We start from the raw sequence: 26,264 nt of genomic DNA, 5'->3' as shown, positions 1-26,264 counted from the left end.
GAAAAATGAGACTTCCCTCAGTCAACACTTAATTGGAAATTTTGTTAAATATGTGACAAACTTCCTATCATTTCTTAACCTGTATTTTCATTTTTCAGGATATAGCCCCTATGTCCTTTTGTTCCTAATACTATAAAATTTTAACTTAAATGGACTGGGTGAAAATGGCCTTTTCCGGTACAATTACATGGGATAACAGACAGCTCCTGAAGACACCACTGAGACCCAGTTTAGTCACAGGTCCCTATACCAGAAGGGGAGTAAGATGTCAACTAGTTTAACCTCTGCTTGAGGTTTGACTCTTTGTTCTGCGTGCCCACTCAGAAGCGATTGTCCAGCCTCTGCCCCTTCACCTCCACGATGGGACCTGACCAGCCTCTGAGGCACCTGTTCTGGTGTCCCAGCTCGGGAACATCATGAACATCTTTGATTGAAGTGATAATGGAGCATTTCATAACAGGAGCTGAGCTTTTAGCATTTCTAGCCGAGGGCCCTCCTTCCTCATCATCCTCTTTCCTTCTGACCCAGACAACTCATACCCAGCATGGCACTGCCACTTGTCATCATGCTTCCTTTCCATGGTAGCCCAGTCCCCTTTATCTCCTATGGAGCGGCCCAAGGAAATTCTAAAAGCGGTTTCTAATTCACATTCCCGATGGGCATAGAACACAGAACATTGTTGTTTAGTTGCTAAGTTGTGACCTAATCTTTTGGACCCTGTGAACTGTAGCTTGCCAGGCTCCTCTGTCCATGGGATTTTCCAGGCAAGAATATTGGAATGGGTTGCCATTTCCTTCTCCAAGGAATCTTCCTGACCCAGGGATTGAACTTGCGTCTCCTGCCTTGGCAGGAGGATTCTTTACCACTGAGTCACCAGGAAAGCCTGACATAGAACATACTGCCCAGAAAATTTCTGATCAGTGTTTGTATAGAGTGAGAAGAAACGTCTAACCATTTTCTTTTGGTATAAGGACTTTCTCATTGAGCACAGGCTCCTTTGTTTTGTAGGAAGAAGAAGGGGTCCCCCAGGCTGATAACTTGGTGAGTTTCTAGAAAGAGTGAAGCCATCTGACCTCCCTGTTAGCTGAGGAGAATGGGATACCCTCTCTGGGCTCTCGGAGATGCAGGGACCAGGCACACACAGCTGTCATCTGAACTGCCCTTTGCAGCTGCCTCTGAGATTTGATCTAACCCAAGGAGTCCTCAGAAAGTGGACTGACATGATGGTGTTCCCATGCTGGAGAATTAAAAAATAAAACACTCCCACAAAAGTATTGAACATAAAGACACTTTATAAAGTATTTCAAGGGTTTATCCCATCCCACCATGGACATCTGCAAATATTTGCTGAATGACTTTTATTCCCCACGACAGGTAGATTATCCTTGAAGATGCAGAATATCCATGAAGATGGAGAAACTTGCTGCAAGATGGACCCTCAGAAGCGCCTGAGGAAAATTCCGGTAGGCAGTCCTCACGATCCAGTCCAGGGGCCAGCAGTCCGGTGTCATGGTTAGTCCTCAATCCCCACCCCACTGCCCCCTTTCAAATAGGAAACGATCTTGGAAAGACAGCCCAACAGTTGGAGGATAAACGTAGCAAGCCCCCTTACTCTGACATGAAGGTATACGGAAGAATAAACCTCTCTCTTTATCCGTTCTCAAGAACATTCTGCATTCTAAAGTGTTATGCTGGAAGGCTGGCCGATCGGTTAACACCTTCTTGGTGTTCAGTTAAAGTTCTGCTGCTCTAGGAAGACTTCCATCTGATTAAGGAAAACACGGCATGGACCACGTACAGCAGAGTGGCTACATACGAAAACACCTGCAACCGAGATAAATGACAGTTAACTGGGTATTCACGGGGGGAGTTCAGAAAGCCATGGGCTGTCCATGCTGGGCTGGCCGCTCTCGCGGTGCTCAGGGTTGGTAGCCCTGGAGCGTGTGGACGCCACTGCTTCCCATTACACATGCAGACGTACTCTCCTGTGGAGCCCGCGTGCGACCCAGAATGCCCTGAGCACAGACTCCAGGTGACCTCATGACACCCTGGACTTGGCTTGCAAGGTCAACCCTCTGCCTGCACATGTCATCACATCAGTGCTGCCTAACTAGAAATGAGGGCCCCCAGAGACCCCTCCAATGATAATTGCAGGCGAATATGCCCTGCTCTTCATGGAAAACTTCCTTCCTGCACACCAGTAGGACCAGAGTCCGCCACTGTGATCCCAGTGGCCTTGGCCAAGAGAGTTTGAACACATGGATTTGCCACCTGGGTATCTTCTGACCTCGACCAGAATTTTATTTGGAGGGAGCCAGGCCATAGGAAGTGAGGGGCTGGGATGGGGAGGAGGGATTTTGAGCTTTTGGCAAAAGGAGGGGGCTTACTGAGAGAGCTGCTGGGAGCAGAGGCCAGGAAATGCAGCAGAAAGGTCACTCCATGCATGCCCTTTTGGGGAGTATCACCCAGCTCTGGGTGGCTGGCCCCCAGAGGTTTCCTGCCCCTTAGCAAATACCTGCACCTGGCTTGTGACCTTGGGTGTGAGGGTCAAGAGTTTCCAACCGAGGCACAGCATCCAACTGGCTGCACTCCCGTGACTTGAAAATTCTCGTAAAACCAGCAGTCATGGTGCCCCCCCTCGCCCTGCCTCCACACCTGGGTGAACCCTCACCCTCATTGCCAGGGGCAGTGAGTAACTTGAGTTATTTAATAACCAGGCAAAAAAATCCATCTGGGAATCAGACACCCTGTCCAAAGGGAGCAGTCACAGATGAGTGAGAAGCCCTCAAAAGAGACCTCTGCCTATCAGGCAGGAGCAGTGTACCGTGTGGGGACTTGGGGCCCAACAGAGACCCTCAGCAGGAGCTCCTCAGAAGAGGGGCAGGAAGGCGCTACACTGAGGAGAGAGAGCCAGGACCAGGAGTGGACGTGAACTCAGACCCTCAGAAGCCCCTCTCCATGAGCAATGGCCATTGCTGTCCACCACAGTTAAGACCTCGGAACCACCAGATTTCTCCAGAAATTTCCAGCTACTTTTAGTCAACTCTCAACAATCCTCAGGATCCCTCTGGTGCAGGCTGTCTGCTGCCAGCCCAGGAGAGAGGGGGAAACTGAGCTCTTGAGGAAGGTGTGGAGTTACGGGAGAGAGTGAGGGGTGGTCAGATGCTCGTGAAGGCCAGGCACGTGGGGGAGAGGGTCTTGCCAAGCCTTCTCACATCCTCAGACTGCCCCCACATCCGCTGCCGCCACCCCACCCCAGATCTTGGGAGAGGCATGTGCGGTCTGGGCAAGGTCTGGGGTTAAATTCTGAGCCTGTCTTCAGGATCCCTTCTCCCCCATGCATGGACACAACTGATATTTTGAATACAAAGATGTGACTTTACATGAAAACGGGCTCATATTTCCCTTGGTTGGTGGGGGAGGGGGGTGTGTTCAGCCCAGCATATCGGGCCCGCAGGCAGCATTTAGATTCCTGATTCTGCCCCCGTGACTTTGCCAGAGTCTTCTCAGGGCTCTCCAACTGAGCTCACAAAGATATGGGGACATGATCAGTCATGAAAAGGATAAATAGATGATGCTGGTGTAGTCATCAGTGGAGCAGTAAACAGCAAAGAGAACAAACCTCTACTTCCCCACCCAGCGATGTGGAACAGCCTCACAAACCTGATGTGGGGAGAGAAGCCAGACATGGGAGCAGGCACACAGTGCTCATGGGGACCCAAAGCAGGTGGAGTGGACCCCAGAAGCTAGACACCAGGACGGGTTTATCCTGAGTGAAGGGCATGATGACTGGGCAGGGCACAAAGGGGACTTCTGGGATCCTGAGTGAAGGGGCATGATGACTGGGCAGGGCACGAAGGGGACTTCTGGGATCCTGAGTGAAGGGGCATGATGACTGGGCAGGGCACGAAGGGGACTTCTGGGATCCTGAGTGAAGGGGCATGATGACTGGGCAGGGCACGAAGGGGACTTCTGGGAGCTGCTTGTTATGTTCTGTTTCTTAGTCTGGACATTTGTTACACGGAGGGTCGTGAACTATGAATAATGGATGGATTATGGAATTCATCAAGCTGTACCCCTGTGTCCTCCCCTCTCTAGAAGCCTATTTGTGCTGTTATTTAGTTGCTAAGTCGTGTCTGACCCTTTTGTAACCCCATGGACTGAAGTCCACCAGGCTCCTCTGTCCATGGGGTTTCCCAGGCAAGAATACTGGAGTGGGTTGCCGTTTCCTTCTCTAGGAGATCTTCCTGACCAAGGGATCAAACCCACCTGTCCTGTATTGGCAAGTGGATTCTTTACAGCTGAGTCACCAGGAAAACCCAAGACATCTATGCTGTATTTTGATAGAAAGTAAAAAAGTCAGAACGTGGTGGAGCCCAGCAGTTTTCAACTAGAGGTTAGACCAGTGGACAGGGTCATTAACTCACCCCACTTGGATTGTTAGTCAAGTGCTGGCCCACTATCCACATTCCATCTAGGTTTCACTGCCCTTGTCTGCAGTAATTCTACAGAAATGGTTGTCAGATGCCTGACTGATGTCTGTTCAGAGAGAAGGCTTCTGGGGTCGGGTTGGGGGCGGTACCTGTGGTTTCTCTAGCGAGGGGGCAATGAAACAGTCATCTGAAGGTGATGGAGGCGGCAAATGATTCGTCTCAAGGGAAAGAGAGCCTGCTGTGATTCTGTTTAGAATCCAGCCATCTTGGGAGATGATCCCATATGGGAGAGGCTCCCACTCTGTGGGACAGTTGAGGGGGTCCCAGGGACCATGAGGGGGCCCTGCTTATGGCACTGGGCAGTGGCTGGGAGCTGAGGGGAGCGTGTGGCTTCCCCAGGGAAGGGGATGGGCCCCTGGAGGCTAGCAGACAGGCTTCGAGGCGCTCTCCCCGAGACCTGTCCCTCTGGGAGCAGGAAGGGCACCCCCTTCCCAGAGCCCAGCGGTGCCCACCCCGTGGGCTTTCTCTCCGCCTCTGTCCTGCCTTTCCCCAAAGGGGTGGGGCAGCACAGCTTTGGCACTGGGGGCGGGCATCTTGTAGTCTGTCATCACATCTGACCTTGGGGTTTACTTAATTCATAGGTTGCTCACTAGAAATCTGGGCGCTGTTTCTGAAGCTTTTTCTTAGTTTTTAAATAATATCCACAGTTAGAAATGTATCTGATATAACGAGTCAGCATACTGGGGCAAGCCCACACATGCGTAACTCTGGAAAAGAGTTTTATTAAAGGATAGATTCTCTTATTCCCTGTCATCCTGACCCATCCCAGCAACAAGAAGATTCAGATTATGACCTCACAGCCTGCCAGAGGGTCTGGCTTCCCAGGCAGAGGACGTTCCTTTCAGAGCTCAGAGACTTGCAGGCAAGGTGCCCCCCAGATACACAATCTCATCCCCTCTGTCCTCCTAACGGGGGGAAGGTGGTTCCAGCACCCGTTCCACCCGTAGCTTCAGGGGGTAAATAAGGTTGTCCACAGGAGCCCACACACTGCCCGGCCCCCACGGGCACGCACCCTCCTGCATCTGCCATCTCAAAGCCCGCCCAGCCTGGGCAGTGCGCACTGACTGGCGCCTGGGAGCCTGGGCACACCAGTTCCCTCCTCTGGGGCTCTGTTTCTTCAGAAATGAGGGGGGAGTTTTATTTTAATTGAAATCTCAGATCAGATCAGATCAGTCACTCAGTCGTGTCCGACTCTTTGCGACCCCATGAATCGCAGCACGCCAGGCTTCCCTGTCCATCACCAACTCCCGGAGTTCACTCAGACTCACGTCCACCGAGTCAGTGATGCCATCCAGCCATCTCATCCTCTGTCATCCCCTTCTCCTCTCGCCCCCAATCCCTCCCAATATCAGAGTCTTTTCCAATGAGTCAACTCTTTGCATGAGGTGGCCAAATTGAAATCTAGTGAACTAAAAAATAGCAGGGAGGGCCTGGGCAGCCTTCCACTCAGTACCTGTGACAGTGAGCAGTGGGAGCTGGGAACAGGGCACCTTGATGGGGGACTCACCACAGCAGAGATGTTTTCATGGTAATATTTGTAGAGGAAGCCGTCTTGCAGCTGGATGGCGGCCAGAGCTTCCAGGACCGAGGCACCAAAGTAAAACAGGGAGGCAACACAGTGGTAGGCTGCGTCCTGCGGGGTCAGAAAGAGCCATCAGAGAGATGGGGCGGCCAGCTGGGAGGCCTGGGGCGGCTGTGGTCCAGCAGGGCCTGTCCACCCCACCTGACCCTGCCTGGCCTGGGCCAGGCGCCTCCACCAGCCTCCGCCACTTCCTTTGTCACCCCGCCCCACCCCCTCCTCAGAGACACTGATTGCCCAGGGTCGATGGACTGAGCTCGGTCTCACCAGTCTGGGGGCAGAGTAAGGACTTTGATGGAGGAGGGGCACTGCTTTCCCGTGAGGTGGGATCTAGTCGTGGGTCGGGGAGTGGCCCTTTCTGCGTGCAACTGGTAGAAATCAGTTCTGGGCCCGAGAAGTGTCCGCTGTGGTCACAGTCCCCAGTTTGGATGTGGCCTCGGTGCTCAACTCAGAAACAAAGACTCAGGCCATTTGTATTGTTGTTTTGTTGTTAGCTTTTTTCTTGAAGGATGACCAGGGATGGGGGCTCCAGTTATGTTTAAAAGCAAAACAAAAGGAACTTCCCTGGTGGCACAGTGGGTAGGAATCCACCTGACAATGCAGGAGACATGGTTGGATCCTTGGTCTGGGAAGACTTCACATGCTGCGGGGCAGCTAAGCCCATGCGCCACAGCTACTGAGCCTGAGCTCGAGAGCCCGGGAGCCACAGCCAGAGAAGCCACTGCAGTGAGAAGCCGGGTACCACACGGAGAGAGGCCCCACTCACCTCAACTGGAGCAACCCCGAGCAAAGCAGCGAAGACCAGCACAGCCAAATAAATAAGTAAAAAAAATTTTTTTTTTTTTTGCAAAAAAGGACTAGAGCAGGCTTTGAGTAGTTATAATTTTCAGGGGGTTTCTGAAGTCCAGGCTGGAGGCCTTTGGAGAGTAAGGGGCCTGGCTGACGACCCCACCCCATCCAGGGGCGGTCAGGGCAGGTGGCCCAGGCGTCAGTCTCCCCCCTTCACGGGCCTCAAGGCAGAATTCACGCGGAAGGGAGATCACAGGCCATCTCTTCCCCTGCCAGGCTCCTCTCTGGTGACCCCGCATTAGAGGCCGGGACGGGAGTGGGGCAGTGAGCACGCCTCACACCGGGCAGCGGGGCCCACCCCCGGCGCCCCAGCCCCTCCCCGGAGGCGAAAGCCAGTCCTGCGGGTTGGGGGAGACGCCGACCGACCCCTGGCAGGTGCGGGAGGGAAAGGGAGGGATGCTGGGCTGCTGGTTTCCAGGAAAGGGGTGATCACAGAGGAGAAGGCAGAGCAGCCCCTGGAGAACCAGGCAGGGACAGCGTCAGTCAGCCTCCTGCCGCAGGACCCCTGGGCTGCTGTCGCCACTCGGCCTTGGAGGGCGCGCGGGAGACACCCACAGGGCTCCTCACCCAGCACTGGGAAAGCCCGCCTCCCAGGGGAAGCTCCCATCACTACCCCCTGCCCCAGACATGCAGGGCTGGACTCACCAGGGTGATCCATGATGTTCTGTTGCCGTGGGCGCCAATTACATACAAGAAGGCCAGGACAGTGGTGGCTACGAAGCAAAACACAGACGCGAACATGACCCAGCCCTGGATTAGCGGAATAGGCACGTGGGACGAGGAGACCAGGATCCACACCAGCCCCCCAAAGACCTGCAGAGGGAGGCAGAGAAGGGGTGACGGTCAGACCAGGAAGGCCAGACCCTGAGGCTGCGCTGGGGAGCCAGGGCACTGCACAAATACTAACTCAGTTCATCCTCACAGTGTCCCAAGTGTGGGCCTGACCCACTTGTGAGATGGAGAAACAAAGGCACATGTGACTTAATAGGTTATCCCTAGAAAGGATTTATACCATCCAGTTTTATCAGTAAAGGGCAAATTCTGGGATTATGTCTTTCCTGGTATTTCTTATAGAAAAATATCCTTTTGGTTGGAGCGGGGGGAAGGCTATGCTGTGCAGTTTGTGAGCCAGCGACTGAACCCAGGGCCACGGCAGTGAAAGCGCCAAGTCCTAACCACTGGACTGCCCGGGAACTCCCCCAAATATTCTTTCTTTTATAAAATGGTAGTGAGCAGCAGATTCTGTTGGTCTTGGCCAAACAAATTAGCCATACTATATCGTTAGCATTTAATAAAAAACTTGATTTTGAAATCCCCAAGTCTCAGAAGTTCTCTGACTGTTGGAGGAGGGGTGGAGTGGGGAGGCCCAGGCCAGCCTGATCTCAGGTTTCCTAGGACAGGCATGAGACGAACACTCCTCCCTGCCACCCTGCTTCATGTCCCTCAGGGTCAGGGAGCCCCCAGGATCGTAAGGACAGACATAGGGGTCATGACCTCAGTGCCCCGGTCTAGCTCCCTCTGTGGACAAGGCACAGTCATGCTGGGAGTCTCTGTGCCTGCTTTCCCTTCTTGTCCCTCTCCATCCTAGTGAGGTCACCTCAGCCTCCCCAGCGTCCCTAGCCAGAAAAGGCCTGGGCTGGGACACAGGTGCACGCGGCTTTGCAGTCAGAGGGTCCAAGGAGCGGCAGAGCTTGGCGTCATCCTCCTGAGGGTCTGGGGGTTGAGGACGGGCCCCCCTCCTAGCCCTGCATCCCCTGTGGTGTGACTGCACATGGCCACACCTCGACCCTGTCTCCCTGAACCTGCTGCCCGCTTGCTGGGTAAGAGGCAGCACTTCCTCACAGGTGTTCTCTGAGCCTCTTAGCTGAGAAGCACCAGGGGACCATCACATTTGGGTAGAAAAATCAGTGCAGTGAAGAATCTGCAGTTATCAAAGCCAAGGTGGGCCCAGTGAATCAGATGCAGGCAGCTCTCACCAGAAAATTCCTCTAGTGGTGACTGAGAGTTAGTGGGACACACTTTCCAATAATCAGTGGAGCAAAGTCCATCAAATAAGCCTCTCAGACTGCCGTAGGGTGAGATGGGTGTGTAGGTTCATCCATAACTGCCTTCAAGATCAAACAGACCGCTAGGCCTTATTCACAGGAACAGGGACAGAAGGATGTGAGCGTGCCGAAGGGTGAGACGGATTTGGACTTGGAAGGCACGAGAGCATGGCTTGGAGAAGAGGGTGGATGTGGCATGCCCATTACACGAGCAGGCACATAATGTGGCAGTGCCTCCCCACCAAATCCGCTAGAGGAGGCCCCGGCTTCCTCCACTGCAAATGGCACTTAGGGTGGCGTGAACTGCCTGAAACTGTGGGCATGCGTGTGAAGCTTCAGGCCCTGTGCCTGGCATCACCCAGGCAGGGGGAAGACTCCTAACAGGATGCCAGCAGCCCGGGCCATACAGACCCCGAGTCAGTCAGTGACAACTCAAGACAATTACCAGCCCTGAGTGGGCAGAGTAGCACCAACTGGGACATGGCCCCAGTAGAGGTTTGAAGGGAGAGGTGGACTTAGCTGATTTCATTTGTTTTTAACCACTCAGTGATGTCTGACTCTGTGATCCCGCCAGGCTTCTCTGTCATGGGATTCTCTAGGCAAAAATACTGGAGTGGGTTGCCATTTCCTTCTCCAGGAGATCTTCCCGATCCAGGGATCAAACCCACATCTCTGCCTCTCCTGCACTGGCAGACAGATTCTTTACTGTGCCTGGCCAAGTGGTCAGGACGAGGCTTTCCAGGGGAGGAACAAGCACCTCACGGATCCAGAGGCTGCTGCAGCAGCAAGGACGGCTTAGGAAGGCAAGAGGTTGGGGCACAGGTGGGAGGAGTTGCAGCTGGAGGCAGTGTGACCTCCACACGAATTGCTGGGCCACCTCGAAGGCTTCCCTGGCCCCACTCAGTGGAAAGCCGAGATTCAGCATAAATCATGTGGCTGAGCCAGTGCCAGGCCACACTCCACCTACAAAGTTTGCAGAGAGCAAACAGAGCAAGCCGAACACCCACACCCAGGAGATAAGGCGTCCAGGGCAGGGAGCAGTCCACCCCACCCTGGCCTCAGCACCCCACCGGCCAAATATTTGTCAAGAGCGAAGGGGTAGGTGAGGGTTCAAGCACTTCTCCTCCTAAAGAAAAGCCGGAGGGGGCTCCCAGGAAGCACTCTGAGAGGCAATGGTTCTGAAATGTCAGTCACACCAGTGGAGGCATGGCCCCAGTTTCCAGTCATCTCTGTCACCAGGCCTGGTTCCCGCCACCCCTGGCCTGCACCCTGGACATCATCCTCCATAACAGAGATGGTGAAGCCAGCAGGGGTGGCCTCAGACGAATGTCTCTAAGCTGAGTGGCCCGAGGGTCACCAGGCTTGAGCTCTCTCTCTGGGTCCCTGATACCCCTGCTGGACAATGCAGGTGGCGCCTGGGCTAAGGCACTGTGGTCCTTAACCATCAGTCTACACTGCCTGGGTCACCTTCAAAACCCCAGTGCCTGGGTCTCATGCCCAGGAGAGGAGCAGAGTTCTAGGACAAGAAGCAGACATCCCAAACTCTTTGCAAAGGCTTTGGAATGTGTTTCCATAACACAATCGGTCCATGGATGATGTTCCGGTAACTCTTGTCAAACCCGAAGAAATGGCTTCTGTCTCTAGTGTCTAGCAATGCTGGCCAAGATGCCACTCCAGTTCCCAAGTGGCTCCAGTTCAAAGTTTCCTTTCCTCTTCTTAAGCTTCCATCCCTGTTTTCTTGAACGTGGGAGTCACTCCTCCTTGGGTGTCCTCAGGACGCAAGGACATAGCCTGTGTGTGTGTGAATGGAGTGGAGCTGGGGATCTGAGCCACCCTGGTGTTTTAGGACTGGAAACTGCCATCTTTCACTCTGTCTGGTTTTAGATGCTGAGCGGAGGTGAAGTGCTGTAAGAACCAAGGGTATTGTACAAAACTAGACAAAAAATTGCCAAAAAGTTTTTATTGGTTGTTCACTCCCATCGAATTATTTTTGTGAATAAAATTTCTTCAGCAAGTGGTCTTGGGGAAGGCTCTCATGTGAACTCAGAGTAGGTCCTTTCTCTTTCTTTTTTTGGCCACACCACAAAGCATGGGGGATCTTAGTTCTCCAAGCAGGGATCGAACCTGTGGCCCCTGCATCAGGAGCTCAGAGTCCCAACTACTGGACCACCAGAGAAGTCCTCTGTCTTTTCATTTCTGAGTTAATCAGGAGGCAGGTGAAGGTGGTTAAGGGTGTAGATTTCAGAATAACTGAGTTCGAATCAGCTCTGCCACATTTTGCTGGCGACTGGTTGTCCCTGGGCTAATTCCTTCCTCTCTGGTCCCTATCTGAAAAACAGTGACAGCAGCAGGTCCCGCCCCATGGGCCTGGGGTGAAATGGGTGTGTACCTGCAGGAGCAGCGCACACCAAGTGCTCTGGATACTCACTGTCACGACTGTCATATGATGGGGGGAAGCCTCACCTGTAGCCACGTGCAAGCCCCAGTCAGGATGGCAACATGTACTTATCCCCGCTAGACCTCGCTGGGACCCAGAATTTTAAAATAAAAATAAAAGTTCAAAAGCATCGAAAAGAGAAAACTCTACCATCTCCTAGAAATCAAAAGTTGGGGGAAATTTGTCTGGTTCTGCAAAAGGGAACAGAAAGGACATAAAAAGATGAGAAAGCCTTCCTTCAAACAATGAGCTTTGGTTACAAGAGAGGGAAAAGGATTCCATCGGCACATTCTTGAGACTGGCAGACCGCCTCCTTCGCTTGTGCAGGGCCCAGAGCTCCGGGTCCACAATCGTCCCAGTGTTTTCACTGCCGGACTCGGATCACTGAGGACAAGGCAGAATTGCTCAAATTCTCTGAATATTTTTCTGGGGTTCCATTTTACTCTGTCAAGGCCACCACGGGCAGGCACTCTTCCAATAGCAAGGCAAGACGTTTCCCAAAGAGGACGTCCCACGCAAGGTTGTTAAGACACACACCTAGTAGTGTGGTCCCTGGGGGCTCAGAGTCAGAATTCCCAAGCTCCCAGGGCAGGGGGTGGTCCTGAAGGCATGTGTGGACAGGAGCCTGTGCCTCTAACCCTGGACGGTTACAGGGAAGTGGCCACAGAACACAGCCAGCCGGGACCCCCAAGCCCTTAGGTGCTCTCCCAGGAACAGCAGCTCCAACTCGTGTTTCTGGAAGTGTCTGTGCTCACTGAACTCTTTTGGCAGTCAGGGATCATTGTGATGCCAGGCAGGTCTGTGAGGGTGGCCTGACCTGTAGAGGAACCATGTTCCTGGAGAAGCAGCAGTCCCAGCTCTAAGTCTTGGTTGATTGAAAAGAGCAATCATTCCATGAGGTAGAGTTGAGGGCATTTTCCTGTGTGTGTGTGTGTGTGTGTGTGTGCGCGCGCGTGTGCTGATTGAAAAGAGCAATCATTCCATGAGGTAGAGTTGAGGGCATTTTCCTGTGTGTGTGTGTGTGTGTGTGTGTGCGCGCGCGTGTGCACGCGTGCATGCACGTGTGTAGAGGCTGGGTAAGGATGAATTATTGCAAAGAACAGTTTGGCCACCTGATGCGAAGAGCTGACTCATGGGAAAAGACCCTGATGCTGGGAAAGATTGAAGGCAGGTGGAGAAGGGGACAGAGGATGAGATGGTTGGATGGCATCACCGACTCTAAGGACATGAGTTTAAGCAAACACAGGGAGATGGTGAAGGACAGGGAAGCCTAGCGTGCTGCAGTCCATGGGGTCACAAAGAGTCAGACACGACTGAGCGACTAAACAGTAACAGCAGCTGCAGAGAAGGGAATAGTCACCAAGTCAAGAGGACGGGAGCATCAAACAGCAGGAGGAAGCACGGAAAGGGAAGTCAGAGCACTGAAGACTTCCCCAGGACCCAAGAAAACGGGTCTGAGAGGGAGGCTGGGGCCTCTTCCGGTTCTGAAAGGCAGAGAGAACAGGAAGCAAGCACTAGTTCTGATATGAGCCCCTCCACTCTTGTGTGGAGGGACTGGGCTCCCAGCAAGTCTAAGGAAAGCCTTCTTTCACTTGCTCACGTACTCAGTCACCCACTCATTCATTCATTCACTCGTGCATTAGCAGACACTGAGAGCAAAGTGCGCTGAGGGCAGGTACGGCCAAGGAGGCAGACTTTATTCAAAGCTACACTAGTACCTGGGGCCCGCCTCTCTCTTCCTGTCCTCTCTCATCCAGTCCTACCACCAAGCCCCACCGGAGCAGCTCTGGGGCCACCGAGGGCAGAGTCAGGTCCTGGTGAAAGTGTCGGGGCCCCAGTGAGGAGGACCAGCTAAGCACCACTGCCCAGGACAGGGACAGCGCCCAGAAATTTGCACAAGGTCCCCCCTCTGACCCTATGGAGGTGTCTGGGGCAGGTCAGAGATTCTCTGGGTGGGAACCCTCTCCTCCTCTACCAACTGAGACGTCTGGCCTCTGAGGCTACTCCCATGGTGAACACTAGGAGTGGTGCTAAGGCTTTGTGACTCAGTTTACTTATGAGGTGCTCTGCCCTTGTGGCCCCTTTGTCAGTAGGCTTGTTCTTTCTGGGGGACCCATTATGACATCACCCTCCCAATATAGACTTAGATAGTGTCCCTTTTTCTTCCCAGGTGGCTCAAGTGGTAAAGAATCCAGCTGCCAATGCAAGAGATGCAGGAGACTCGAGTTCGATCCCTGGGTTGGGAAGATCCTCTAGAGAAGGACATGGTAGCCCACTCCAATATTCTTGCCTGGAGAATTCCATGGCAGAGGAGGCTGGTGGGCTATAGTCCATGGGGTCATAAAGAGTTGGACCCAACTGAGCGTACACGCATGCACTCAGTTCAGTTCAGTTCAGTCGCTCAGTCGTGTCCAACTCTTTGCAACCCCATGAATCGCAGCACACCAGGCCTCCCTGTCCATCACCAACTCCCGGAGTTCACCCAAACTCATGTCCATTGAGTCGGTGATGCCATCCAGCCATCTCATCCTCTGCCGTCCTCTTCTCCTCCTGCCCCTTATCCCTCCCAGCATCAGAGTCTTTTCCAATGAGTCAACTCTTCCCATGAGGTGGCCAAAGTACTGGAGTTTCAGCTTTAGCCTCATTCCTTCCAAAGAAATCCCAGGGCTGATCTCCTTCAGAATGGACTGGTTGGATCTCCTTGCAGTCCAAGGGATTCTCAAGAGTCTTCTCCAACACCACAGTTCAAAAGCATCAATTCTTTGGCGCTCAGCCTTCTTCACAGTCCAACTCGCACATCCATACATGACCACAGGAAAAACCATAGCCTTGACTAGACGGACCTTTGTTGGCAAAGTAATGTCTCTGCTTTTGAATATGCTATCTCAGTTGGTCATAACTTTCTTTCCAAGGAGTAAGCATCTTTTAATTTCATGGCTGCAGTCACCATCTCCAGTGATTCTGGAGCCCCCAAAAATAAAGTCTGACATTGTTTCCACTATTTCCCCATCTATTTCCCATGAAGTGATGGGACCAGATGCCATGATCTTAGTTTTCTGAATGTTGAGCTTTAGGCCAACTTTTTCACTCTCCACTTTCACTTTCATCAAGAGGCTTTTTAATTCCTCTTCACTTTCTGCCATAAGGGTGGTGTCATCTGCATATCTGAGGTTATTGGTATTTCTCCCGGCAATCTTGATTCCAGCTTGTGTTTCTTCCAGCCCAGCGTTTCTCATGATGTACTCTGCATAGAAGTTAAATAAGCAGGGTGACAATATACAGTCTTGACGTACTCTTTTTCCTATTTGGAACCAGTCGTTGTTCCATGTCCAGTTCTAACTGTTGCTTCCTGACTTGCATATAGGTTTCTCAAGAGGCAGGTCAAGTGATCTGGTATTCCCATCTCTTTCAGAATTTTCCACAGTTTGTTGTGATCCACACAGTAAAAGGCTTTGCAATAATCAGCAAAGCAGAAATAGATGTTTTTCTGGAACTCTCTTGCTTTTTCGATGATCCAGTGGATGTTGGCAATTTGATCTCTGGTTCCTCTGTCTGTTCTAAAACCAACTTGAAATCTGGAAGTTCATGGTTCACATATTGCTGAAGCCTGGCTTGGAGAATTTTGAACATTACTTTTCTAGCATGTGAGATGAGTGCAATTGTGTGGTAGTTTGAGCATTCTTTGGCATTGCCTTTCTTTGGGATTGGAATGAAAACTGACTTTTCCAGTCCTGTGGCCACTGCTGAGTCTTCCAAATTTGCTGGCATATTGAGTGCAGCACTTTCACAGCATCATCTTTCAGGATTTGAAATAGCTCAACTGGAATTCCATCACCTCCACTAGCTTTGTTCGTAGTGATGCTTTCAAAGGCCCACTTGACTTCACATTTCAGGATCCTTCACATTGCAGGATGTCTGGCTCTAGGTGAGTGATCACACCATCGTGATTATCTTGGTAGTGAAGATCTTTTTTGTACAGTTCTTCTGTGTATTCTTGCCACCTCTTCTTAATATCTTCTGCTTCTTTTAGGACCATACCATTTCTGTCCTTTATCGAGCCCATCTTTGCATGAAATGTTCCCTTGGTATATCTAATTTTCTTGAAGAGATCTCTAGTCTTTCCCATTCTGTAGTTTTCCTCTATTTCTTTGCATTGATCACTGAGGAAGGCTTTCTTATCTCTCCTTGCTATTCTTTGGAACTCTGCATTCAGATGCTTATATCTTTCCTTTTCTCCTTTGCTTTTCACTTCTCTTCTTTTCACAGCTATTTGTAAGGCCTCCCCAGACAGCCATTTTGCTTTTTTGCATTTCTTTTCCATGGGGATGGTCTTGATCCCTGTCTCCTGTACAGTGTCATGAACCTCTGTCCATAGTTCATCAGGCAGTCTATCAGATCTAGTCCCTTAAATCTATTTCTCACTTCCACTGTATAATCATAAGGGATTTGATTTAGGTCATACCTGAATGGTCTAGTGGTTTTCCCTACTTTCTTCAATTTAAGTCTGAATTTGGCAATAAGGAGTTCATGATCTGAGCCACAGTCAGCTCCTGGTCTTGTTTTTGCTGATTGAATAGAGCTTCTCCATCTTTGGCTGTAAAGAATATAATCAGTCTGATTTCGGTGTTGACCATCTTGTGATGTCCATGTGTATAGTCTTGTGTTGTTGGAAGAGGGTGTTTGCTATGACGACTGCATTTTCTTGGCAAAACTCTATTATTCTTTGCCCTGCTTCATTCTGTTCTCTAAGGCCAAATTTGCCTGTTACTCCAGGTGTTTCTTGACTTCCTACTTTTGCATTCCAGTCCCCTATAATGAAAAGGATATCTTGTTTGGGTGTTAGTTCTAAAAGGTCTTGTAGGTCTTCATATAACCATTCAACTTCAGCTTCTTCAGCGTTACTGGTCAGGGCATAGACTTGGATTACTGTAATATTGAATGGTTTGCCTTGGAAACGAACAGAGATCATTCTGTCATTTTTGAGATTGCATCCAAGTACTGCATTTTTGACTCTTTTGTTGACCATGATGGCTACTCCATTTCTTCTAAGGGATTCCTGCCCACAGTAGTAGATATAATGGTCATCTGAGTTAAATTCACCCAACCAGTCCATTTTAGTTCACTGATTCCTAGAATGTTGTCATTCACTCTTGCCATCTCCTGTTTGACCGCTTCCAATTTGCCTTGATTCATGGACCTAACATTCCAGGTTCCTATGCAATATTGCTCTTTACAGAATTGGATCTTGCTTCTATCACCAGTCACATCTGCAACTGGGTATTGTTTTTGCTTTGGCTCCATCCTTTCATTCTTTCTGGCCTTATTTCTCCATTGATCTCCAGTAGCATATTGGGCACGTACCGACCTGGGGAGTTCCTCTTTCAGTATCCTTGCAGAAGCATGGCTGAGAGGAGCTACCCCACGTCCGAGGTCAGGGGCAGTGGCCAGGAGGAGCTACCCACATCCAAGGTAAGGAGCAGTGGCTGCAGTTTGCTGGAACAGCCGTGAAGAGATGCCCCAATTCCAAGGTAAGAGAAACCCAAGTAAGATGGCAGGCTCTGAGAGCGGGCATAGAGGACAGACACACTGAAGCCATAATCACAGAAAACTAGTCAATCTAATCACATGGACCACAGCCTTGTATAACTCAATGAAACTAAGCCATGCCATGTGGGGCCACCCCAGATGGGTGGGGCATGGTGGAGAGGTCTGACGGAATGTGGTTCACTGGAGGAGGAAATGGCAAACCACTTCAGCATTCTGGCCTGGAGAACCCCATGAACAGTATGAAAAGTATGCATGTGCTGCTGCTGCTGCTGCTAAGTCGCTTCAGTCGTGTCCGACTCTGTGTGACCCCATAGAGGGCAACCCACCAGGCTCTGCCATCCCTGGGATTCTCCAGGCAAGAACACTGGAGTGGGGTGCCATCCACTGCATGAAAGTGAAAAGTGAAAGTGAAGTCACTCAGTCGTGTCCGACTCTTAGCGACCCCATGGACTGCAGCCCACCAGGCTCCCCCGTCCATGGGATTTTCCAGGCACGAGTAGTGGAGTGGGTGCCGTTGAAAGCACGTGCTAGTGTCCCTTTAATCTGAAGGTGAGGCCAGGACCCAGGGGGCCTTGAGTCTGTTGGTGAGGAGATGGATAAAGGTTTGGGATTCAGAGATAGGCTGTGAGTTCAGATCTGCAGTTGATGTTAATAGGACGAGTATGGACTGTGGGCCCCTGTCCAGGCCGGATTCCCTTCTCCTGGGGGTTGCAGGGAAATCTCCTCCTCCCCAGTACCCTTCTCTCTCCATGGCCCTGGTTATAAGCATGAGGGGGTACTTCTCCCCCTCCTTCCTGCTCCTCTCTTCTTGCCCCTCCCCTCCTAGCCCGACGGCATTCTAATAGGAACCAAGGCTCCAGTGTGGAATTTTAGGTCAGCTGAGACTGGCTGTGTAGCCCTTCTTCCCACTGCCCATCGATGTGTGACAGCTTTTCTTCTAGTTCCTACAGATGTTTTTAGGTCCTAGGACCTTGGTGTATTAAAATGATTCAGCACGGGTCATTCTGTCCCAGTGTGAGTGCAATATTGATCACATAGTGGGAGGGACAGAGTCCCTGGGACGGCAAGGAGATCAAACCAGTCAGCCCTGCGGGAAACCAACCCTGAATACTCATGGAAGGACTGACGCTGAGGACGAAGCTCAATCACATAGTAGGAGGGAGAGTCCCCTGGATGGCAAGGAGATCAAGCCAGTCAACCCTAAGGGAAACCAACCCTGAATACTCATGGAAGGACTGATGCTGAAGATGAGCTCCAACACTTTGGCCACCGGGACTCATTGGAAAAGACCCTGATGCTGGGAAAGACTGAAGGCAAAAGGAGAAGAGGGTGGCAGAGGATGAGATGGTCGGATGGCATTACTGATGCAATGGACATGAACTTGGGCAAACTCAGGGAGACGGTGAGGGACAGGAAGGACTGATGTGCTGCGGTCCATGGGGTCACAGAGAGTCGGACATGGCTCAGCAACCGAACAACAACGAAAAGGGAGGGACGGGGAGCCTGGGAATTGAGGCGGAGAGTCAAGGCTGCTACATTACCCTCAGAACTGGTTACACCACTAGAGACTGCCCACCCGGAGGCTACCAGGAACCACAACTTCCCACCAGAATGCAGGAGGCAAGTCAGAGTCCCATGATGCACAGAGTACCAGGGCCCTGCCCTATGCGCCATGGGACAGTCTGGAAGCTGTGAGGAGCTGGCCCATGTCTCCTCAAGGCAGTGCCTCAGGGCCCAGGGGGTGTCAGTCACTTGCTGTCCTCACATCCCTCAGCATCCAGAAAGAGCACCCTCTGGGGCATCTCCTCAATGCCTAACCCCAGGGGCCCTGGTCCAAAGCACCAAGACCAGGTGACAAGTGAGAGCCAGGAGGAAGCCCAGCTAGGCTTGTATGAGGGGTGGAAGCTGGTGTTCAGCACTGAATCCAGGAAGAGGCAGCCCCCAGCCAGGTGCAGACTGGCCCCATCCCACCTTGAGGCCAGCCCCAGGTGGCCCAGTCCCCATAGCAGCCCTTCCCCCAGACAATGTGTCCTGAGTCCAGAGCAAAGCCCTTGGGTAAAGAAGACATGGTACACATACACAACGGAATATTACTCAGCTATGTGAAAGCACAAAATAATGCCATTTGTAACAGCATGGATGGAACTGCTTCTGCTGCTGCTGCTGCTGCTAAGTCACTTCAGTCGTGTCCAACTCTGTGCGACCCCATAGATGGCAGCCCACCAGACTCCCCTGTCCCTGGGATTCTCCAGGCAAGAACGCTGGAGTGGGTTGTCATTTCCTTCTCCAATGCATGAAAGTGAAAATGAAAGTGAAGTCACTCAGTCAGGTCCGACTCTTAGCGACCCCATGGACTGCAACCTACCAGGCTCCTCCGCCCATGGGATTTTCCAGGCAAGAGTACTGGAGTGGGGTGCCATTGCCTTCTCCCATGGATGGAACTAGAGAATCTCATACTAAGTGAAGGAAGTCAGAAAGAGAAAGACAAATACCATATGATATCACTTATGTGCATGTGAGCTAAGTCGATTCACGCATGCTAAGTCACTTTAGTTGTGTCCGACTCTTTGCCACCCTATGGACTATAGCCTGCCAGGCTCCTCTGTCCATGGGATTCTCCAGGCAAGAATACTGGAGTGGGTTGCTGTGCCCTCTTCCAGGGCATCTTCCTGACCCAGGGATCGAACATACGTTTCCAGCATTGGCAGGCAGGTTCTTTACGACTAGCGGCATCTGGGAAGCTCTGATATCACTTGTACATGGAACCTAAACTATGGTACAAACAAACCCAGCTACGAAACAGAAATAGATGCACAGACACAGTGATCAGACCTGCTTCCAAAGGTGAGAGGAGGAAGGCAAGGGGCGGACTGGGAGTCTGCGGTTAGTAGATACAAACCTCTGCACTTAGAATGGATGAACAACAAGGATCTCCTGTAGAGTACAGGGAACTATATCCAATCACCTGGGATACACCGTAATGGAAAAGAATATTAAAAACAGAATGTAAACCTATGGTTGCTTCATATTGATGTTCGGTAGAAACCACTGCAATACCATAAGGCAATTACCCTTCAACTAAAAATAAACAAATTAAAACAAATAAAACCAGAATGTATACATGTGTAAACCTGAGTCACTTTGCTGTACAGTAGAGATTGGCACAACACTCCAAATCAACTGTTCTTCAATTAAAAAAAAAAAAAAAAGCCAAGCCATTCCTACAGCGGCTCAGAGCTAGCCTCGGCAGGCAGTGTGACCCTCCTCCATGCTCTCTGGCAGCTGGAGGGGGAGGGGGTGGGGGGCATGGAGGTTGTGGGTACAAATAGCCAGCCTAACCCTGAGTGTGAGATGTGCCTTTGCAGGGGCATCTGGAACCTGCCTCGTCTCTTCTGACAGCTCTCAGACAGAGAAAGGGGCCCCATCAGCGTTGACTTGGGGGTGACTTACGGAAAACTTAAAAAGTAATCTTTTTCAAGGCGGCTTGGTCGTGATGACACATGAACTGAACGCACAGATCCGGGAGCTAAGTGCATCTTCACGCTTAGCATTTTCCAGAAAACAGCTCAAAGTCACTGTTGCCTGATCAAAGTAGCCTTCCCGTTCTTGAAAAACTTGAAAAGTCAAGTGTACCTCAGCTCCAAGGACAACCCCCTGAGAGACTTCCACCTCCCCTCCCTTTAGAGAAGAAGAAAGGTAAAAACCCAGCTGTGCCCTTAACAGCTGCAGGGAGGGGCCTGCAACACCGGAGATACTCAGGGCCAGGAGTCAGAGGGCACAGTCAGGGAAGCCAGGCTGGCCAGCACTGGCCAGCAGGGCCGGCCCCCACTCTCTGGTGACTGGAGGAGAGGTGCTTGCCAGGAACCCAGGGGAACCTCAGGGCGCCCGGCTCCCCGCCCAAGCCTTTCACTGTCCCTCCTTAAACATTCAGGGTGTAGACTGGCCTCCCAAGGACCACTCCAGACCCAGCTGGGTCACTGGGGGCCAGGCGGTGGCATCACGTGCAGACTCTTGGACCTGCCCAGCAGCTAGCAGCTCAGAGCCTCCAGGGTGTTTGTAGCAACAAGGCCTTGGTGGGTGTGGGCTCCCCAAGATCTCCGAACTGTCCCTTCACCCTCTGGGGGAGCTAGGGGAGAAGAGGGAACCAGGCCTCACCCAGGGCTGCCAGGTGGGCAGAATGATCCCATTTCCTGTAGGCAAAAGTTTGTCATGGGTGTTGGGGCGAATTCAGGACCTGCTGTCACTGCAAGGAGGCCCATCCTGGAGATGGAGTTCCCAAGCGAGTGCCTCCCCTCTCTGAGCCTGTTTTTCCCCCAGCTCTAGAAACTCTAGGTTTCTGGGATTCTACAGCTCTCATCCCCTAGGGGTCTCCAGGCTGCCTTCCCCGTGGAGCCAGAATGCCGACCTCCCATTAGAAAACTGCTTTCTTATCCTGGCCCCACCCCACCCCCACTGTCTAGTTCCCATTCTGTGGTTCTGCCTTTCCCCAAACAGGTGAAGCTCTAGGGTAAGTGCCAGGACTTTTCTCTGCTGTGCTTAGTCGCTCAGTCATATCCAACTCTTTGAGACCCTATGGACTGTAGCCCATTAGGCTCCTCTGTCCACGGGGATTCTCCAGGCAAGAACACTGGAGTAGGTTGCCATGCCCTCCTCCAGGGGATCTTCCCAACCCAGGGATCGAACTCAGGTCTCCTGCATTGCAGGTGGATTCTTTACCATCTGAGTCATCAAGGAGCCTGGGAATACTGGAGTGGGTAGCCTATCCCTTCTCCAGGGGATCTTCCTGACCCAGGGATAAAACGGAGGTCTCCTGCATTGCAGGCGGATTCTTTAACAGCTGAGCTACCAGGGAGGTCCAAGGACTTTTCTGGTCACCGTCAAATAATAAAAAGCCCCCAGTCACTTTGGGCCCCTGCAAGTCTCACTGTAGTATTAATAACTACTATGTTCAGGCTTCCCTGCAATGCGGGAGACCTGGGTTTGATCCCTAGGTTGGGAAGATCCCCTGGAGAAGAGCATGGCAACCCACTCCAGTATTCTTGCCTGGAGAATCCCATGGACAGAGGAACTTGGCGGGCTACAGTCCGTGGGGTAGCAAAGAGTCGACATGACTGAGCGACGAAGCACAAGCATAGCACATGTTCAGTTCACTGTAAGCGTCGACACGGCCAACGATTCCAGGTGGTTCCCAATCTTCACCCCCTAAAACTGCACACTACAGGCTTTGCCCCTCATCACTTGACCTTCTCTGATCCCTCGGGCTCCTGAGGTGTGCAGGCGGGGGTGGGGGGCAGCAGCGTGCCTGGAGAAGTGGATGGCATCCCCAGCACACTCTCCAAACAAAAGTTCTCTCTCAACGTCCCGGCCGTGCTGTCAGCGGCGCTGCCTCTAGCAGGCTGGGGAGAAGGGAGTTGGGTTAAAGATTATTACATAACTTGTTCTCAGGCAACCCCTCCAAAAGTTTTGAAAGGGAGGTGTCCCTCTCAACACTTTGTGAAAAAAGTTTCCTTTGGGGACCCTGGCTGGAGCTTGAGACAAAAGTATCCTATGTTAACATCCTGTTTTCTGAACAGTGTCATGAAGTCCCTGGCTTAGGCGAGGGCGGTGGCGGGCGGGGGAAGGGAAACCAGAACCTTGGCTCCAAAAGGAAAAATTCTCTCGGGTGGGTGAGGGGGAACAGGCCAGAGCACAGCCCTGGGAGCTGTTGGGGGAGGGGGACATTTGACATTCTGCCTGCGCCTGGAGGGGGGTGTACACCTGTGACCCGCTGCCTGCTGCAGCAGCAGGGCCTTGGTGGCTCTGGGGTGCTTATGGAGACAGGGTCTGCCACAGCCTTCAGAGGTCAGGAGCCCAAGGGTAGGGGTGCAGGCCTAGGGAAGAGCTGCCTTGCTCCACCCAAGCTACCACCCTTCCCTGCTCCTGGGCAGTTTCCTGGTCTTGGGGAGCTCAGCAGAGGTCCACCCTGCAGACCTGGAGGCGGAAAGTTTGACTGTGGCACCTCCCAGGCTACTGGGAGGTCAAGCATGAGAAAATGGACTGTGAGTAATCAACAACTTGCTGGGCCACAGATTTAAAAAATAATCAAGCCTTTCACACCCATTGGACTAGCAGAAAATTACAAAGTCTGACTCTACCAAGTGAGGCAAGATGAAGCACAATGGGGACTTTCATAAGCTGCTGGTGGGAGTCAGGAGGGTTATACAGTATGGAGACCTTCTTTCTAAAGGAACGCGAAGTCAGCCAGAGTCTTGGAAGGGGCCTGAGAAAGAAGGGGTCCTGAGCTTAATTAAGCTCCATCAGCTTCCTGGTAATCCCACTTATGAACTGGAGTAACCATTTTGGACATCAGTGTGCTAACACTGGGAAAATGAGGGTGTGCAATCCCTATGACCCAGTGAGTCAAATCTCTTTGTGTTCTTGAAAGAAATTCCCCAAAGTACAGGAGCAAACACAAGAATGTTCTTTGGCAGTGCCGTCTGCTGTATCACATTTGGAAATTGCCCAAATGTCCATCAATAAAAGACCAAATAAAGAGTGTCAGTGTGTATAAACCTCAGAACAAGGTTGTATGAAACCCGTGTTGAAGAAGGATGTGTACCATCCTTTTTATAAAGCGGGAAAATATGAAACCACACAGGTGTAATCATAAATAGTTAGGGGTGCAGTAAAAGTCTAACATTGAACACATGTTCAGCCCAGGGGTGGTCCTGAGGCTGAAGGGAAGAGAGTAAGATAATAGCAAAATATCCAGGTGGCTTAGATGACATCTGAAAGCTCTATTTCCTTACTACTGTGAGTAAATAAGGAAAAATATTAAGGTATAACAAAGTTGAGTGATAGTTACATGAATGCCTATTAAAGTATGTATACTTTTCTGTCATTTTTGAAACAGTTTTCAATTTTTAAAAAGTGAAAACGAAGTTGGCACAACAGAAGACTAACCATTTAAAACTGACCTGTTCAATAGCATTTAATACCTTCACGACGTGCACTCACCACCTCTATCTAACTTCAAAGCATTTTCATCACCCCCAAAGGAAACTCCACACCCATTAAGTTGCTCCCCATTTCTCTCTCCTCTCAGCCCCTGGCAAACCACCAATCTGTGCTCTGTCTCTAGAGATCTACCCATTCTGGACATTTCACATAAGTGGAACCAAATGCCATGTGACCTATTGTATCTGGCTCTTTCACTTAGCGTAGTGTTTTCAGGTTTACCAACCTGCACCAGTGCTTCATTCTTTCCTACAGTTGAGTAGTATTCCACTGCATGGAATATCGCTATTCATTTATCTGTTCACCTGTTGATGGGACATTTGGGCTGTTTCCACTGGTTGACTATTATGAATACTGCATGTTCACCTATTCAAGTCAGGGCAAGAGGAGGAAGGTGTGCCAGAGTCTTTTGTGTGAAGCCCAATGAACACATTTTTTAAAAATTTATTTATTTACCCATGCTGTATGGCTTGTGGCATCTTAGTTCCCCGATGAGGGATTGAACCCTGGCCCCTGGCAGTAGAAGGGCGAATTCTTAACCACTGGACCACCAAGGAATTCTCAATGCATTTTCTGATGCCTCGTGTTATAATGCTCCCCAAACAGCTACAAAGGCAGAGTAAACAACTCATTAGGGCAACTCAAGAGATACTAGCAAGTCCTTCTGTGGCTTAAAAATCTTTCTGCCCCATCACACACCTCACCTTTAGCCTTCATCACTTACAATCACCAAATTCTGTCGCTGTAAATACAGTAGCCTCTGAAGGAACGACCTATTGCTTACTATACATGCTCATTTTCAGGCTAAGTGCTGAATAGAAGCACAGAGACGAGCCGTTTGGGGAAGGAATTTTCCAGTGAATGCAAACCCCTTCCACTTTGGGACTGAGTGTCCCCACCTATACATGGTGTGGCTGAGCTTAGAGGTGTCTAGAGCTTCTAGTCCCTTCCTGCATTCTGGCTAGCACCAGGATTTAAAGTTACTCTGTATACACGCAGGTTCGGGCTCAATTTCAGTGATATGGTGCCACCAGGCAACCTTGACCCCTTCAGCCCTCTCCCCCATGGGTGCTCCCCCTCTACCCTGCATGGGCAACAGAACCTGCTGGGTTTGGTGTCCATGCCTTCCCCAACCGAGCAGGAGGTAAGAAGCTGAGGTCCATTTTTGAACAGGTTGGATGTTTTCTTTACCAGCTGACTCTCAAGGCAGCCACTACTGCGGTGGGGATGCAGGGACAGGAGTCTCCTGGCTCATGGGACCACACCCAGGAAAGAAATACAGCCCGCCCCTTCCCAGGTGAGGGTCTGGGACCCTGGGGAGTTTAGGCTGAGGATGGTTTGAAGCGTCCCCACAGAGAGCACTTTCCAGGAGCCCTGAGGAGGAAGCGCTTTCCCACAGCCTCTGGTTGGGGCTCCAGTGTAAGGAGGGACCAACAGCAGGTGCAGAAGTCCTTGGATGCTCAAGGTCAGCCAAGTCCTGGCCCAGCTTTCAGGTCCCTCTTCCTTCCCCCAGCCTCCACAATGACCACAATAACTGTGGCAGAGCAGTCACAGCCTGTTGTGTTATTTCCAGATCAAAGTGGTGGCCAATTCCTTCACTCACCAGAAACGTTCAAGGGAAAATAACCCAGATTCGGCTCCTCCTATGACATTAACCCCATCTCCACCCTTCGCTTGGTAATATGCAGGTGTCTTTTGCTGATTTTTAAATTTTAAAACAAAATCCCAACCCTGGGGAGAGCCGGGTGCATCTACAGGGACGCCGATCGCCAGTAAGCCCATGGGAAGCAGGTTGGGAGCGCAGCTTTGGACCCGGTGCGCTCCCAATGGACCCGGGCCAGCTTACGATATTTGATCCGTGTTGCGAGTTTGGTTTTTCCACCCAAATCTCGGAGACGGTTTATCGTGGGCTAGAAGGGGCCAAAGTAGCATCGCGGGGTGGGGGTTGGGGAGAGCCTTTCCTCCTGCGGCTACCAGAGGCTCAGGGACCCTCGCGGCTTGCGGCAAAGGAGAGCGCACTCCATGACCCATCCCGACCTGCCTTTCCCGGCGCCGGCGCCGGCGCCAGGCGCGCCAGCCACTCACAAATTCAAAGATGAAGAGCAGGTCCGGGAAGGTGGTGAAGACAGCGAAACCGCTAGGCAGGCTGCTGACGCCCGACGCCGCTGAGGGGGCCATGCTGGCGGGCTGGCGACGACCTCGGAACCGGACGGGACGAGCGCAGCTCTGACTCTGCGCTGACCGCTCTCTTGCTCGGCGGAGCCCAGTGGCCCGGGCGCCCCCGCGCGCGGGTTAAGAGCGGGGGCGCCCTGGCCGAA

At 51.7% G+C, this 26,264-nt stretch overlaps 1 protein-coding gene across 1 annotated transcript; it reads right to left on the bottom strand.

Annotated features, from left to right (window-relative positions):
• Positions 1–1,274: 1,274 nt before the first annotated feature.
• On the bottom strand, positions 1,275–26,264 carry MAL (mal, T cell differentiation protein). Its single transcript, XM_019969622.2, has 4 exons — positions 26,032–26,264; positions 7,567–7,734; positions 6,001–6,126; positions 1,275–1,824 (listed from the first exon to the last, which is right to left on the bottom strand). The coding sequence occupies exons 1-4, from the start codon at positions 26,122–26,124 to the stop codon at positions 1,750–1,752; spliced, it is 462 nt and encodes a 153-aa protein (XP_019825181.1). The 5' UTR covers positions 26,125–26,264; the 3' UTR covers positions 1,275–1,749.

Source organism: Bos indicus, chromosome 11, assembly GCF_029378745.1.
Source record: "Bos indicus isolate NIAB-ARS_2022 breed Sahiwal x Tharparkar chromosome 11, NIAB-ARS_B.indTharparkar_mat_pri_1.0, whole genome shotgun sequence".
Taxonomy (NCBI): Eukaryota; Metazoa; Chordata; class Mammalia; order Artiodactyla; family Bovidae; genus Bos; species Bos indicus.
This window is presented reverse-complemented; position numbering and strand designations above follow the sequence as displayed.

What these genes read in the sequence shown, in the direction of transcription:
- MAL (XM_019969622.2), bottom strand. Translation starts at nt 26,124, where the DNA reads ATGGCCCCCTCAGCGGCGTCGGGCGTCAGCAGCCTGCCTAGCGGTTTC. An exon ending in TGCTCTTCATCTTTGAATTT is followed by an intron (nt 7,735 to 26,031) that starts GTGAGTGGCTGG and finishes CTCCCTCTGCAG; the next exon opens with GTCTTTGGGGGGCTGGTGTG. An exon ending in ATGAAAACATCTCTGCTGTG is followed by an intron (nt 1,825 to 6,000) that starts GTGAGTCCCCCA and finishes TCTCGGTTGCAG; the next exon opens with GTGTTTTCGTATGTAGCCAC.